The sequence below is a fragment of the Buceros rhinoceros genome, unplaced genomic scaffold, assembly GCF_000710305.1.
Source record: "Buceros rhinoceros silvestris isolate BGI_N320 unplaced genomic scaffold, ASM71030v1 scaffold16105, whole genome shotgun sequence".
NCBI classification, from domain to species: Eukaryota; Metazoa; Chordata; class Aves; order Bucerotiformes; family Bucerotidae; genus Buceros; species Buceros rhinoceros.
The window spans coordinates 23,357-39,503 of record NW_010411306.1 but is presented as its reverse complement, the minus strand read 5'-3'; the positions used below and the strand labels follow the sequence as shown (position 1 = coordinate 39,503).

The 16,147-nt window shown below is 39.7% G+C and overlaps 1 protein-coding gene across 1 annotated transcript in view; it reads left to right on the top strand.

The window, feature by feature from the left end:
* SLC37A1 (solute carrier family 37 (glucose-6-phosphate transporter), member 1) overlaps positions 1-16,147 on the top strand; it is a gene marked incomplete at its 3' end in the record, with an annotated part of 29,934 nt that overhangs the window by 12,347 nt on the left and 1,440 nt on the right. The window contains exons 9-17 of the mRNA XM_010135979.1: positions 2,863-2,946; positions 6,583-6,714; positions 8,260-8,350; positions 9,813-9,875; positions 11,597-11,682; positions 12,316-12,364; positions 13,373-13,446; positions 14,360-14,438; positions 15,010-15,107. Coding sequence (XP_010134281.1) covers positions 2,863-2,946; positions 6,583-6,714; positions 8,260-8,350; positions 9,813-9,875; positions 11,597-11,682; positions 12,316-12,364; positions 13,373-13,446; positions 14,360-14,438; positions 15,010-15,107 — 756 coding nt within the window. The remainder of the gene's footprint in view (positions 1-2,862; positions 2,947-6,582; positions 6,715-8,259; positions 8,351-9,812; positions 9,876-11,596; positions 11,683-12,315; positions 12,365-13,372; positions 13,447-14,359; positions 14,439-15,009; positions 15,108-16,147) is intronic.

Below are 16,147 nucleotides of genomic sequence, written 5' to 3'. Positions count from 1 at the left end.
AGGAATGCACTTAACCTTCTGTTTCCCTGGAAACCTTGCTCTCCAGAGCAAAAGACCTCACTTCTTCCTTCCCTATTCCATATATTCACATCTGCAAATCATGTAAGAGGTTCATAAAAGTGCTTTCTCAACTGCCTTGGACCCTTCTCAGAGTAAGATTTGCCGTTGTCTTGGAAAGCTGTATTCTATTTGAATTGCACAAATACCTCTCTTCAGACCCATGTAGTCTGCAAACTACAATGGATCCTAAATTCTTTGTGAACAATGCTCACAGCTTCTGTTTGCTGCAGGAAGGGTGGTTTTAAATGGAGATGCAGTAATGATAGTGTCTGACTGTAAAGAAAACTGATCGCTAATTGAAAGAAGGTTCGTGTAGTAAAATAGACTGTATTATTACTGGGAACAAAAGATTTCAGCTGCGTTGTACAAGGGTAGAATTTGCTGGCAGACATAAAATGGAGAAGAATGACAAATGTCCTTTCAGTCATTTCAAGTGACAACCTAAACAACCTGTGTGCTTTTGCAAAAAGTTAGGAATGCCTTTTCTAAGATGTTGAAGAAACAGACACACTTGCTTTGCTCATAAAGCTGTAGCAGTTCATTTTGAAGAGATGTCTTAGTTAGGTGCAAGCAGCCCTGCTAGCTGGTGCCAGAAGCTGAACCTCATTGTGGAAGAATGAGGCCAGTTAAATTTAAGCACAACTAAAATAAATGCTCAGCATGAGGGAAGAACTTAGGGTAGATTTATATTAAGCTTTATAGATCAGATTCACCTTTGTGTGATATTACTATTTTGGATGAATTTGGTCTACTGTTTATTTGCAGCGTGATCGTGAGCCCAATATTTCTACAGAGTTTGTAGTGGTGAGTAATCTGATTTCATTGAGTTGTCCAGAAGCACAGAGAGCCAGCCACAGAACCTTGAATGTGCAGTTCTTTTTCTTTATTCACCAGTTTCTTGCTTCATTTGCTCATATTTACCTTGGCTTTGATTTATGAATCTGATATTTGTTTCAAAACAAATATTTGAGTACAATAAAGTGCTTTTAAATGCTAGCATTGGAGGCTTAATGGACGACTTTCCAAAAGGCTGTATCTATGACAAATGCAGGCAAGAAGTCAGTGTGCTTTATTAAGCATTGGTGCACTTTCATAATGACAGTTAAAAGATTTAATGTCATTTGTGAAATGTAATGATTTAGAACTGGTTTTATTGCTTCTCATCTTTTCTCCCTGTACCTTCTTTTTTTTCCCCATAGGTGAACATGTTGCAGCATGTTCATACAGACCTGTCTTTATGTTCTAGGAACTTTCTTTTAACCTAATTTTGCATTTCCAGGAAACTTAGCTCTCTTAAACTCCTGTGGCAAAGTGCTTGTGCATTTGAAACATACCAGGCTGCAGTTTTTATCTTTCGAAAAGGAAAAAGAAGCCTAAATATTAAATGTGCAGCCTCTCAGTCTAGTCCTTTTCCCCAGAGGTTTCTTCCTTACCACAGTAAATCTTATTTTTGACAGTCAGATGAAAAAGTCTTTTATTTGTTTTCTTTGCTGAGCTGCTGAATAAAGATGTAGATGACTTGTCTCTAGATAATGGATTTTCTTCCCCACAGATTATTATAAATCACTTTTTTGACAAGAGCCTAATTTTTGTGTAAGATTAAAATTTAAAAATCTGTTTTATCAGACCCTTGGGGTTTGAATGTTGTTTGTTTATTTTGGGGAATGCATGCCCGAGACTGCTTGCGCCTCAGCTCTGCTTTTGAGCAGCAGAAAGACTTTAGTTTATCATCTAAATTTTGGATTTTGCCTTCTTAGAAGGATTTGGTTGATGAATAGCAGTTTCTCTAAAGAATTCTGTAATACATATCCTTGTATTTTTCTCGGGGAAGAATTACCTAGTGATTCATTTTGAATTAAATGTCCAGTGAGGATGGGCATTCTCTTTTTTTTATTTGTGGTAGTGGGTTTTGGAAGTTTTATTTGGGGCAGGGTTTGGGTTTGCTTGGTTTTTAATGTGGCATCCAAACCACGATTAAACACTGAAACATCTCATCCCTGAGAAATGCACAATGCCTCTTGTGGTCGTAGCAATAGGTTGTCCCTACATGACTGCAAACCTACTTTGAAGCTGTATATTTAGTTCAGTGAACAAACCTTAATGTCCCTGGTAAATCTTTTAGATCAAGGATCTCAGAATTATGATTTCCAATGAATGCAGTTTTGGTGCAAACTGATACTCTAGTGCACTTGTTAATAAGAGGTGTAAAAAACACCTGGGGCCTAAAATATCACTTGGTGCCTTGATTTCTGTACTGAGCATGCTGGAAGTGCTCAGACTCTTCATTAACCCTCCTGCCCCAAGAGCACAGCCCTTTTCTGGGTTAGAAAAATATAGCTGAGCTAAAAGGGTAAACTTTAAGATAAAAGGGATAGGGGGTTCTTCATTCAAGAATCAAGGTTTTACTGAAACAAATTATCTTCTGTGGCTAACTAGGATGATCTGCTTATGAGTAAAAACTAAGTTTGCAATGTCAATGAAAGATCAATAGAGGAAAAAGCAGCTAAAGGTGTCAGAATGGCATGACTGCTCTCAATTCAGTATACGAGTTCTGTATAAAAACAGTATGAAGTTAGCCTTCAAATAAACTTGTGATTGCGTTTTATGTACATTGCCATAGGTCTGCATGACAATCTTAAAAACCAAAATACATAGTCATTAAATTAAAGGTGTTCCATTTGGGGAAATGTTAATGTTACAATGTACAAAGTCTTTTGTTGCAGAGAAATGATTATCGCTAATATAATCCTTTAAAAAACAAGCAACAGAAGTATGGGGTTTTGTTTTGTTTCCTTTCTTCAGAGTTCTAGAACCTTCCTGAATGGTGCATCTCGATTCAGAGTCCAGATGCCAACCTTAAATGCTAAGGAAACCAGCAAACCTCAGGTAAAATATAAGATATTGTTGTAAAATAGTAAAGCTAATGTGGAATATTTACAGTAGATTTACTGTTGTGAAGATTGCTCTTCTTTTTGTGATGGTGAAATCTACTTCCGTCTTCATACACAAGTGTAACTTCAGACAAGGGAACTAAGCATTATCTAACATAAATACTGCAAACCAAGCTGAAGAAGATAGTGGTTTACTCAGTTTGCCTTATCTTGTGCTCTTCATACAATTCCAGCAGAAGTAATGCACTGCAAAATATTTTTAAAATAGCCCATTTGAAATCTTTAAACTACTTAGATGGTATTTGTGCCACCCTTGTAGTCTCACTTCTCTCCCTTTTTAATGTAATATGTGTAAGTACTTACAAGACGATACCTTCAGACATTTTTAAATATGAGCAGTTATTCACAGAAATCTTGCTTAAAACTTGTAACTGTAAGTGCTGGTAATTCTCACTAGAAACGGAATTCTGGATTTGCCTATTTGTGAGCAAAAAGACATTTTATCTTGTGATGGACACTAACTGAAAATTTCCATTTAAAACTTTGTATTTGTTATCAGTACACCTGGCACTTGATATCCTGAGAGGGTAACTGGGGTTTCTTTAACTCATTTCAGACCTTTACAGGAAAATAATAAACTTCTTGTTCTGTTCATCCTTTGCCTATAGAAAAATAATCAGCATTCACAGGGTATCATGACCAGTGTTGATCAACAGGTTTTGAAAATTTTGCTAAGGAAACAGTTCACTTATAATTTTGTTGAGTCCAGCTTAAACTCCCTCCTTTACTCATGTTCATTTTGAGCTGCCCAAAACCAATCTCCAGCCCAGAAATCATTTGGCAATACTATTTCACAACCAGCTGGAAGATAAGCGGAGATTTAAGAATATCAGCAGGTGTCTTTAGACAAGTCATGAAGACAGAGCTAAAATGTAGTCAGCAAATTAGCAGACAAAGATTTCTCTTCTGTGCTTGTACCTGTACTGTCAGCTTGTGCAAAGAGTCTGTGTAACTAGTGGGCAAGGAAAATGTACCCCCTCTCACACTGTCTGGCACTCCGTTATGAACAGAACAAGGGTACAACATTGTCAACAAAGCATGAAGGCACTTGCTGGCAATCCTGTCAGTATTATTCCTTACCCCTACCCTACTAGCTGTGTTATATGTTGGTAATACTGAGTCCTAACGTGGTTTAAGAAAAAATTAATGAAAACTTAAAAATTCTTCTTTGTCACTGTTTGGGACCGCCTGATTTTCTGCCATGACAGAGCATAATCTTTTTCCTGTCAAAGTGGAGCTGATCTTTCCTTTTTACAGTGGTCGTGTTGCAGTTACGCTGAGCTCATTATCACAGTCAGCTTTTGTGCCTATACAAACTACAGCTGTTTTGCATTTATAAGCTGGTCTCCTCCACGCACGCTGGAATGACAGCTTATACTGATTTTTCACTGACCTTTTCAATTACTGTAAAAAGAAAGCAAATATTCAGGGTATGCAGTGATTGAAAGCAGAATGTGTTTTTTGGCTGCGTGACCTGAATACCTCTGCATGTTCACTGCTGCTTATGTAAGGTTGGCCTCTTAAAAATTACACAAGATTGAGGAATAATGAATCCCTCCCCAGAGATCGAGAGTGTGCCATATGCTGAATCACACGCTATGACAAGCTGGCAAGGCTGAACAATGTTATCTCTGCCAAGCTCAGACTGCTGGGGTTTTTTTCTCATTTAACTCTGTGCAGCATAAAAATCCTATGTCGATAGGTTTCCAGCATCAGTTGCTAAGTAAGTTATTTGGACTTTGGTCACTTCCACTTGAATATTGAACCCACTCTTAAACAGGCTTAGAACTACCTGTCTGAGAAGTGAGCAGCATTACCTCTCACAATCCTGGTTAAGTTTGCTGTGCAAATTGTGCAAGAGATACTCACTTAAGACACTACCTAGAAGTGTCTTCCACTGAATCCAGTGGGGAGCTTCACTGCTTAAGCCCTTCTTCTTTTCCTTCTTTTTCCTCCTTTTCCTCTCACTTCCCCTTAATCTTTTTTCTCTCTTCTTTTTTTAAGTGTAAGTAGCCTGATGGTTTGAATAGCTACTGTTCAAGTTTTGAAGTTGCTCTAGCAATTCAGAAGATAAATGCTAATGATGATGATGGAGTGACTGATGTGCTGTAACAGGTCTACAGTGCCGTGTCAGACGTCCCCAAAATGTTTTTTCTGTCTTCTAGTTAATGCATCAGCAGGGTGCAGGGTCTCCTGTAAATCCTGCCTCTTATCTATCAGTCTTGTACAAACATTTTGGATGCTGCATGGTAGCTTCTAAAATTAGGTTACATGCCTGGGTTCAGGTGCACAGATGGTTCCCTAGTGTCTTCTCCTAAATGAAGTTCTTTAAAAACAGAATTTATTTAGAATCGCTTACTGTAAAGTAGCAAAAGTGAATTTGTCCAGCACTTGATTTTATTTTTTTTCTTTCTTCCTCCATCGGCTTACCAAATATTAATCAGAAAGTTTTCCTCTTTGTAGCAACTACTGGAATTAACGGCCTGCCATATCCTGACTAACCTACAGCCGTTTGGCTGTGGCAATATAGATAGATAGATAAATAGATATTTGAGATTTAATTCTTCACTAAGGCTTTATTCAAATGCACAAGAATTAAAAGAAAGAGGACAGTACGTAGAATAGCTCATAAAGGTATTCAGATAGGTAAGCTTCTCAGTGAGCAGGTGAAAGTGAGGATAGCTTCTGATTTCCCGTCTGAGCTGGAAAAGAAGTGCTTATCTGTATCTGAATTTTTTTTTATGTACAGCTGTAAGATGTAAATTTCCAGTTCTATTCTAAGAGTTCGCTGTAGTGTGGTGGATGGATAAAAATAACAAGATATTCTCATGGCTAAACTGGGATGGCTTGTTCTTGTGGAGCAAGTTATCATTCAACACGTATTCTTAGCAGCCAGTATTAAAGTCCTTCCCAGTCCTAGAAAAGAACTCAGAATTAGGTAATATTGGTAAACTCTAGGCTTTTATAATATGTGGATTGCATTGCTCAAATGAACCGTGCAAAAGTAAATGTTTGCTTAACATAAAGCACTCAGTATCTATATTTCAGTTGGAAAGATGGCCTGCATTTAAATTGGTGAATAGTATGATGTTACAGAGTCTGAAAAATGGGCTTAATATTTGTATAGGAAGAAGGTATTACCTGCTTTTGTACAGAAATGTGTTGTAACACTCGGTAGATAGTCAGTTTTCGTTACATCACATTAATGTAGTGGGGTAAGGGAAGATTGCAAATTGTTTTGTTTCATTAAACCATACTCTTAATATGCGGTTTTTGCAACTTGAAATCGTGCTACAATAAAACAGAAACTTGATTCCGTAATAGAGTATACACATCCAGACATAAACAACCAGACTTGTTTCACCCAATATTCTGTATATACTCTATACCCTCTGTATGTACTCTGTATATCTAATCAAAAGATTTTTAAAAGCTGTAACTTTCTGTAATAAAATAGATTTTTTTTTTTTTTTATATTTTTTTTTTCAGTGTTTTGGAAATGATTCATTGATATGTGTTTTGATGCACTATTCTTTTCTTTTTCATACGGTGTTGCTGGGGAAAATTGCAGGATCCAGAGATGCATCATTTGCTTATTGACAGTGAAAACTGTAGTGTGTCACTGAACTCCAGCACTGTGGTCACTGGGGAAGGTAGACATGGGACATCAGCTATCAGCTTCCTTGGGGCCTTGCAAATACCTGTGAGTATATGTGTTATTCTTGCCTGCTCCTCTAAGAATGAAGTTTTGCCTTAGAATTCATATTTCCATGAAGTTCTAGATGGAATGGTAGATGACATGATCTTTGCATCACAAGCTTTGATTGGCTTCTCTGGTGTACGTACGCTAAAGCAGATTCTGGTGCACGAGTCAAGGTGTGCCCCTCTCAGAGGATTGAAAAATCGATACAAGAGTACTCTCTTCCCCAGTAAGCAGATGGCATAAGTTCATTGGTTCCATCTTAAAAACTACAAGCATCTAGATTCCAGTACCCATATAAACTCGTTATAGTTAATACTAGAGCAGACTATAATGTAAAAGTTTGCTAATCTTAGTTAACAACACATAGGTATTAAGAGTGGAATAGCAGGCTGAGTCTATACACACCTCTCTGCATCTGGACTTCCTTCCATGGCTTTCCTATTGCACTCCTCAACCTTGTTTTTTAAAGCTTTGATTTTAAAATCTCTTGTATGGTTTATATTGAGAAGTTTCCAACAGCCCGAACATTCAGACTGTTTCCTTTAGGTCAGGTACTATCATCCTTGATTTTCCTCTCAGTTTAAAGCCCAGCAGCTTCAGTAGAATTATAGGCAAATTGATTTGGGGCCAGGTATAAAGGTAGGAGAAGAAATCTCCAACACCAGATCACTGTATTGATGTGTCTTCTCATCCTCTCCAATCTGATCCTCTGTCTTAACTGTTTTTCCTGTGGCAAAGTGGAATTCATCAGTAGTAAAATTGCTGCTGCCGCCTGGAATCTCTGTATACACTCTGCGGTATTTTTCTGCCTGTTGTCAGGAAGGGTCACAGCTGTTGTGAAGTAGAGCCAGCTGTGTGTGTGTGGTTGTACATGCTGGTAACAGCAGTACTTAATACCAGGGATTTAAGAAATGCAGTTTCAAACAAAAATGTATGAGATGGTGAGGGGAATGAAGATTGATTTGGTAGTTCGATTGCAGCTCTGTACAGGAAGTATAATTTTCATATACCCAGCAAGAAAGAGGATGGAAGAAAGTAGTATTTTAAATAGGCATATGTGCTGCCTGTAGTGTGTTGTTACCATAGACTGATTTGAACTGTGCCGTAGTGGTTAACTGGCTTTTTGTAGAGTTAAACAATAAGGGAGAAATCTTAGATCCCCCTGAAGGAAGGATCTGAAGGACACAAAAATATGCCAATTTCTCTAGAATACAGCCCAAATCTGCTATAATGCTATCTAAAAACTCTTTACATAAGGAGAATAAATGATGTAGGTGTCCCAAACAGTATCAGTTCTTCCTGTTCATTTTAGTGTTCTTTTCAGTCAATTCAGTACAATTAAGAGAAGAGAAAACGTGTAAGTAAAATACCACCGTCTGCTCTGATTGTAAGCTTTGTGTTCTCAGGGCAAGATTGTTTATTGGGAATTTTTGAGTGAAAAAGAAAAGCCTAAATTCTTCTTAGAAACCGTTTTCATAATGGTCTTTGAAAGTAAATAGCAGCCTCTGTCAAGATACTGACTTCCTATTTTCTTTATTCTCTCAGGGAGTCATAGAGTTTTCCCTTTGTCTTCTGTTTGCAAAGCTGGTGAGCTATACTTTCCTCTTCTGGCTTCCCCTCTATATCACAAATGTAGGTAAGTATCACAGTAAGAGGATACAGAATTATGACTACAAAGGGTCTGAAAATAAGAGCTTGAAATAAATAAGAAAATAAACATTACTGCTTGTGAAATAAGTTATCTTTGCTACAGTAGCAGGAGAGTTGTAATCACCAACTGACGTATTTCTCAGTTTTATGAATTCAATATTGTAAGAGGACATTTTCAAAACAAAAGAAGAATCTGGCTTATCTTCAACAATTCCAAGCATCAATGCTGTGTCTTTGGCTCTTGCAGACTAATAAAAAAATTTACTTTCTAATAATGTTTTTACATGATTGAAGTGCCTTATTAAAACATATGCAAAATATAAATGAGCTTGTTTATTTGTTCAGTGCTGGCTTTTTGTTTTGTGCTGTAGAGGGCAGAGTTCTCCCCAGCCAGAGAAATTCATGTTCGTGTGAGTAGTAAAGTGAACTTTAAACCCCCATCTAACAGAAAAGCAGTGCTGGACAAGTATGGCAGTAACAACCAGCAGAGAGAGACATGTTGAACACCCTGTGGAAACACGCAGAGCTGCAAAATCCTATAGCTAAAGGCTGTTGTGTGCAGACTCCAAATGACCAGTGCTCCTGCAGGACTAGGTACCTTGAAAGCAGCAGGCTTTTGATAGAAAAGTTAATGGTATTTAGCACAGTAATGCCATCTGTGCTGCGGCAGATGCTGGTGAGGTTATGGTAGTGCCACTGACCCCACTGTTTTAGCACATAGTGCTTTTGCAAATGTATTTCAGAGACTTTCTAAAAAATACCAAGGGTGGTTAGAAATTCTGCTCCTTTTGAAACTTCACACTTATCACGGTTGGGCTGGCTTGCCCAACTTCCTGATGTAATTTTGGAAATCTGACCCGTAGCATATCAGTAACTGCGTTAGACTAAATTTAATTTTCTGCCAGCAGTGGAGTTAAGGAAATCACTGTCTCTTCATAGTCTCCATAAACTACGCAGTGCATGTTGTTGTGCCAAGCAGGGTTCCCAGATGTAATTTAATGAAGAATATTACTGGTTATGTGATGAAAGCCTCCAGAATGAGGCTTCATAAGTGATCCAAATGTGCCCTAATCATGCTTTCAGAGTGAAGAGCCTCACAAGCGTTTGTTAACTATTTATGAATCTGTGGCTCTTCACAAATGGGAATGTTGATAGTCCAGATTTTAACAGCTCTCATAAATCAACAGCTCTGTGCTTGGATTGTATCTGTAGTTAAAGTGGTAAACTGTCCTGCCACGAGTGTAATTGCATTCCAAAGAATGCATATCCCTGAATACCCACTTGTGTTACATTCTTACTTCTCATACACAATGACAACTTATGGTAGCTTATTTCTTTGAACAAATAGTGCTGCCATAAGATGCCTTTATCCTAGCAGACAAGACTGTGTTGAGTTTTCTATGTGTTGTAGTCTGGAAATGAGACAAATGTTTTTCTTCTGTCACTAGAGCATCTTGATGCCAAAAGAGCTGGGGACCTTTCCACACTGTTTGATGTGGGTGGAATCTTTGGTAAGTTTTATACATTAATATTTCATCCTTAATCAGTCCAGTTTAGGAAAAACTGTGGTACACAAAGGTTTTATTATTAATCCTTGTGCCTTATGAAGGAGGCACTAAAGAAGAGTGGCAGTAAAGGTGCTGCGTTGGTTGTTGAACCAACCTCACAAAACATCTTTAAATTGAACAACTCACAGAGCCAGTGATATTATCCAATACATATTGTAAGAGCCATATATTATGGAATCTTTTAGTTTCATCAGCTCTTGGTTATGCCACCTATCAAAATATCTTCCTTTTGCTGCTCTTAACAGAACTATCCCAGCTAGTACAGTTGTGTCTTTTTTGTGGGCACAGAAGTGGATGGCCACAGGTGGTTTGTTTTTTGGTTTTTTTTCTTGATGCCTCATACAAGTGTATGTGATAAAATTGGGAGATTGTAATAATAATAAGGATGAGACTATTCCTTTGTAATTTGAGAGGTGACCACTGAATAATTAATTTTTTTATGCCAGGGCAGACAGTATAGCTCAAAATAAAACAAGCAGCAGCATCTTGATGCCCAGCTGATTTGTGACACACGCCCACCCACACCCATCTCCTCTCCACCTCCCCCAGTGCTCTTATGGAAATAAGACCTGTATTAGTCTATTGGAAAGTGGTGCTCATGATGGGTAAGTTTCACTGGATCAGGAGCCACATAGCCCCTGGTAGTTCAAGAGGCAGGTCTCAAGGTGTGTTGCAGTTACTGTTCTAGTCTTGCGTTGGATATGAGTTCTGCCATTTCTGACTTATTTCATCCCAGGTAGTTAGAAGCCAGGGTCAGTAGTACCTTAGAAATGTGGGTAACTTCTTTCAGCAGCATCTTATTCCACGGTGAACACAAGCTTAACAATGTGTCGGTGCTGCATGGACCTTTGGCATTTACATTTAAATTGAAGTGGAATGTGAGCACTTTGGAGATGGGCAGCTGGGAAAGGAGGTGCAGGCCCAGTGATACTTAGGAATCTGGAGAATCCAGAGAATTTCCCTTCCTTCTCCCTGTACCAAGTTCCCTTTATATCACTTTGGCAGCTTTTTCCCTCAGGCCTTCCAGCACCCTCCTGCCACACGCTCCGATTAGTACTTCTGTGTGCACTCATTGGCAAACACAAGGAGTAGGAAAAATTAAAGAGCCTGGAGCGACTATCTGGAGAGAAAACCAAGTATTTCATTTGCCCCAAGATCTAGAATAACTCATTTCCCCTCGTTGCAGTGTGACACAGACAGAGGACTCGAGAGCTAAGTTTACTGTTGCATGTGAGGAGTTAAGAGACCAGTGAGTAACTGGGCACAGCTGGAATCCAGAATGCCAGTAGTGTAGTCATGTGGCATCTGGCAAAAAGGCTTTTTTCATTCAAAAGCAGCAGAACAATGATTTCTAAGCATTTCTTCCATCTCTATTCCACCCCTACTCCTGTCATCTCAGATATTTGATTGAAATAAATAACATGGAAGAACAGCTGTCTGTTTCTGTTGCCTTCCAAGTCAAACCTGGTTGGGTCAGTAAGGATCTCGCTAAGTGTAAATTAGTTGTCAGTCTCATGCTCTGTACTGCTGTGTGTAACTATACATTAAAAGTTGTGCTGTGTTGTTTTAATCTGGGTTGGATTTCATTAAGTATAACTGATGGGTGGTTTTGTGTGAAACATGCACAGGGTATTTTCCTTATGGTTTCCTACGTCATCTTTCAGGTGGCATTTTGGCAGGCCTGATTTCAGACAGGCTAGAGAAGAGGGCATCAACTTGCGGAATGATGTTACTGCTTGCAGCACCCACAGTAAGAGTTTGCCCCTCTCTTGTTGCTGTGGCTGAGACTTTGAAGGCATTCCTTGGGAAGCTAGGCAGACAGCATCTTCTAACTCGAGTATAGAGAGTTCAGGCCAGTTAAAAGCTGGCATCAGAAGATGAGCATGTGAGCAAGTACAAACATTGGGTCGGCCTTTACTAAACAAGCAAACAAGTCTAATATAGGATTATACAGAAAGTTTATCATCTTGTAAAATCTGATGTTTGGTTCTGAACCAGAATTTTAGCTGCTTAATGGCTAAAATTTCTGTGCTATAACTGTTGAAAAACTGTCAGTTGTGCATATGAGATGTGTTGTTCTTTGATTCTTTTGTGAACAGTATTCTATGCGGTGTTGAAGCTGACAATCTGAGAGTTTAAAACGAAGTGGTCCTGTAACACAGCCCGTTCTTCTGAAAGGACATACTGGGGAATAAGAGCTTATCTCCCTTCTGTGTCAAATCAAACAATCATTCTGCTATGATCTAAAAGTGTTTAGTGAAACCTAAAACTAGCTTTCACATAATAACAACTAACAGATTTTGTAGTTAACGTGGGGGAAATAAAGAACCTAGGATTAGTCCATATGTTGGTATTCAACATATTTGTTCTTTCGTCTTCACAGTTGTACATGTTCTCTGCAGTCAGTAAAATGGGCCTTGAAGCTACTGTAGGTGAGTATTTTGAAATTATTTTCTGCCTAGCTTTCTGTGAACTTTTAATTTATGATCCTTTGATTTTCTTCCCTTTTTTTTTTCTCTAATTTTGTATTTTTCCTGCAAGGAGAAAGTATGGAATCAAATTCCCTAGACTTTGTCTAGCAGACTTTGTACAGGGCAAGGAAGGGGGTGGGGCTAGGAAATGAGGGAAGAGTGCCATGAGAACAGTGATCTAGTTAATATCATTAGTCTTCTTTCTAGAGCTTACTGTGTCAGCACAGGCTTTATTATATTCCCTATCCCAAATGTCAGAGGTGTTTAAAGACTACTTGTACTGTTTCTGGCAGCAATGTTAACTTTACTTGTATGAGCTGAATTCGCTGGCAGCTCTCTATCTGTTACCTCAGAACAGATGTTGAGACACAAGTGCTGACAGTAGCACCTAAAGGCCTTGTTAAGTTTTATGTCCTTCTGGTGCTTGGTGTACAAGCAGAGAAGGGGCTTGTGGTGGATTCTGTGAATATCCCCTGCCCTTAGGGTGAGTTTGGTCAGATTTTTCCCCTCTCCCTGACTTACCAGAGTCAGTAAAGGCTCTGGGAACTGGCATTTGACTTAGCCTCATCTCCTGTTGTGTTTGAGAATTCACATCGTGGAGTAAGCATTGAATGGAGATGGGAGTGTATGTTGCTTTTCCTCCTTTCCCATTCTGTAATGGGGTCAGGGGAGACAAGGAAGGAGATCCATAGGCTATGATAACTCCCCTCTCCCTGACTTACCAGAGTCAGTAAAGGCTCTGGGAACTGGCATTTGACTTAGCCTCATCTCCTGTTGTGTTTGAGAATTCACATCGTGGAGTAAGCATTGAATGGAGATGGGAGTGTATGTTGCTTTTCCTCCTTTCCCATTCTGTAATGGGGTCAGGGGAGACAAGGAAGGAGATCCATAGGCTATGATAACTCTTGTTGTTATGGTTAACAGTCTTTCAGGCAACTCACATTTTCCATTTTTGTCAACTTCCAACAGTGATGCTGCTTATCAGTGGTGCCCTGGTGAATGGCCCTTATGCGCTGATCACCACTGCTGTCTCTGCTGACTTGGTGAGTGTGGCTTACCCTTTGCTTCCCGTGTAGCAGCTTTGGCCTCCAGAGAAAGCTCTTTGGCTTCTGCAGGGTTGTCAGTGAAGAGGCTGCATTGTCCCAAAGCAAAGGGATAAAGAGCTTGATAGGTAGTGCTGAACTCAGCCACTGAGACTATTTTAGAGTTCATGTGTTGGTATGAATGAGTGTCACGCTTACAAAAGGCTTCTAAATTATTCTTGCCTACTAACAAGACAGACCAAATCTTGTAGATGACAGCCCAAAATGAGTGTCAGGGTTTCATGGAAAGCCAGGTCACTGTGCAGGTACCTTCTCCCCTTTTAAACTTTACATCTTTAAATGAGGGGAGGAGCCGTTTATCTGTGTGAAGGATGAGCTGGAGTCTTAATTCCAATCAGTACCTAGCACATACCTTTGCTTTTGTCTGTGTTACCCTCTGCCTTTTCTTGTACAGTTACTCTGGTTGCCAGCACTTCCAGCTGGATCAGGTTAGTCAAGTCACAAAGGCTAGGTAAAAACATTGATCCTGGTACCTTTCATTAGGTAGGCTTTGGGAGGTTGCTTTCAAAGGTGTTGCTTCCTTAAGGCATCAAGCAAGAGGCGAAAGTCCTCTAAAAACAAATGTTCAAAATACAGGAAAAGGAACAGGACAGAAATCTCCAAATGTCCTCTGAAGCCCTATCCTTGGCCTGGAGGGCTTGGCAAGGCAAAGAAGGCCACCACGCATTGCCTATTTTATCCTTAGCCTTGTGAAGGCACTGCTAGCTAAAGTGGGGCCGGACATCGCAACAGCCTACTCAGCCCTTGGGAAGAGGCTTCTAATCTAATGTGGAAGGGCATGAGCTAGGTGATGTTGTAAGGATTTTTTCAGAGTTCACCTCAGGATGGGTCTAAGCAGTCTTTGTCACTTTAGGGTACCCATAAAAGCCTGAAGGGGAATGCAAGAGCCTTGTCTACAGTGACAGCGATCATTGACGGAACGGGATCTGTAGGTAAGCCAGAGCTGTAACGTAGCCTGACTTAGCTGTGGTAGCTTAAAGCAAAGGATCTTTGATAGACTAGGCTCTTTCCAGTTCACGTTTTGCCAGGTCTCAGTACAGCTTTGGAAATGGGAAGTAGAGCAAACTTAGCCTTAAACCTCTCTAGTGGACCCACACCTGAGAGAGGGAGGAAGGGGGTATGTTAGACTGATGCTGGGCACAGATAGCAAAAGTAGATGCCCTTGGGCTGTTTACAGGATCAGGGATATTTTATTCATACCCTCCACACTGGTATGTGGAAGAGAAAATTGAGTAGGGTTCAGCTTAATACTAGGTGGGCATTTTGCTGAGCCAAAAGCAGACTTTCCTCAAACTTCTAGTCTTCCAACTTCCTCTGTGTTAGGTTTCCCATTGGCTTGCAGCTGTACCAGAAATGTTTTGCACTTTCCTGGGACCTATTAATACATAAGGTAATACTGAGTTAAGCAGGTGGAGAAATTGATGTTCTAACTCGGAATAACTATCTTTCAGCATAGTAAATCTTACATTGCATCATTCTGACAGTACCAATGTTATATTCTAGGTGCGGCTTTGGGGCCTCTGTTAGCTGGTCTTATTTCCCCATCTGGTTGGAACAACGTGTTTTACATGCTTATGGTGGCAGATGCATGTGCCTTGCTAGTAAGTCTAAAAATACTATTTAGTTGCCATGTATTTCCTTTGTGCTAAGCTATCTTAAAATGCAAATTCTGCTTTTGCAGTTTCAGCATTCCATCTCGTAAGAAACTTCCAATTGTGTAGGAAATTTTCAATTAAAGAGCAAATCTGCTCATTTTGAAAACCTCATGTAATTTTAATCAAAAGTACAGATTGGTTCTGATGCACTTCAATTCCTGAGCAAATACACATCTGTTAATTGTTGGCTGAGCGGATTACAGCAGGCGTAATTGTAAGTAAACTTTCACATATAGATCTGGAAAATGCCTCAGATGCCATTCACAGCAGAATTACTTCAGTTTTCTTCAAGGCTGGTTTAGCAAAGCAGTAACAAATGTTTTACTACATTGCTGTATCACCAAAATTACCGCAATAATGAAGCTGTTGGATGTTAATACATCACGTTCTCCAAGATGAGCCCTAAACCTGCTGTACTAGGTTAGACAAAAAACTGGCATCCAAACTTTTGTGACAGTAACCAGGAGCAGATGTTTACAGAAGAGGAGTGCAACACATGTAGTGGCTTGGTATGAAACGCATCTATTTTCCTTTTTCTTCCTGTCCGAGATCCTGTATAGTTGATGGGAAGATCTGAAAAGGTTTGGGGGTTGGTTTTTGGTGTGGGTTTTTTTTTTTTCCCCTTTCAACTTGCTCTGCTTTGCTTTTAAAGACCAGAGAAGACACTAGATGAGCAAGGCACATCTTGCTGTACCTTTTGAAGTCAATCTTGTTGCACCCAACTGTAGGTCACGTTTTGGCGCTTGCCACTGATTTTCCTGGCAGGCTTCTATACCAGCTTTGTTCTCCAGCAGAAAGCTGCTATGACTGCCTCAGAGGTGTCCTGAATTGTCATCTGCTTATCCTCTCCTTTTGAAGTCATCGGTGGAAGCACTCATGACAGGGCAGAGTTACTGTGAAACACTTCAGAAATACTGCTTTCTGCATATTGTCTGTGCCCAGAAAACGCCCTGTGCCTGCAGCATACTGCTCCGAGCTCCTCCAGA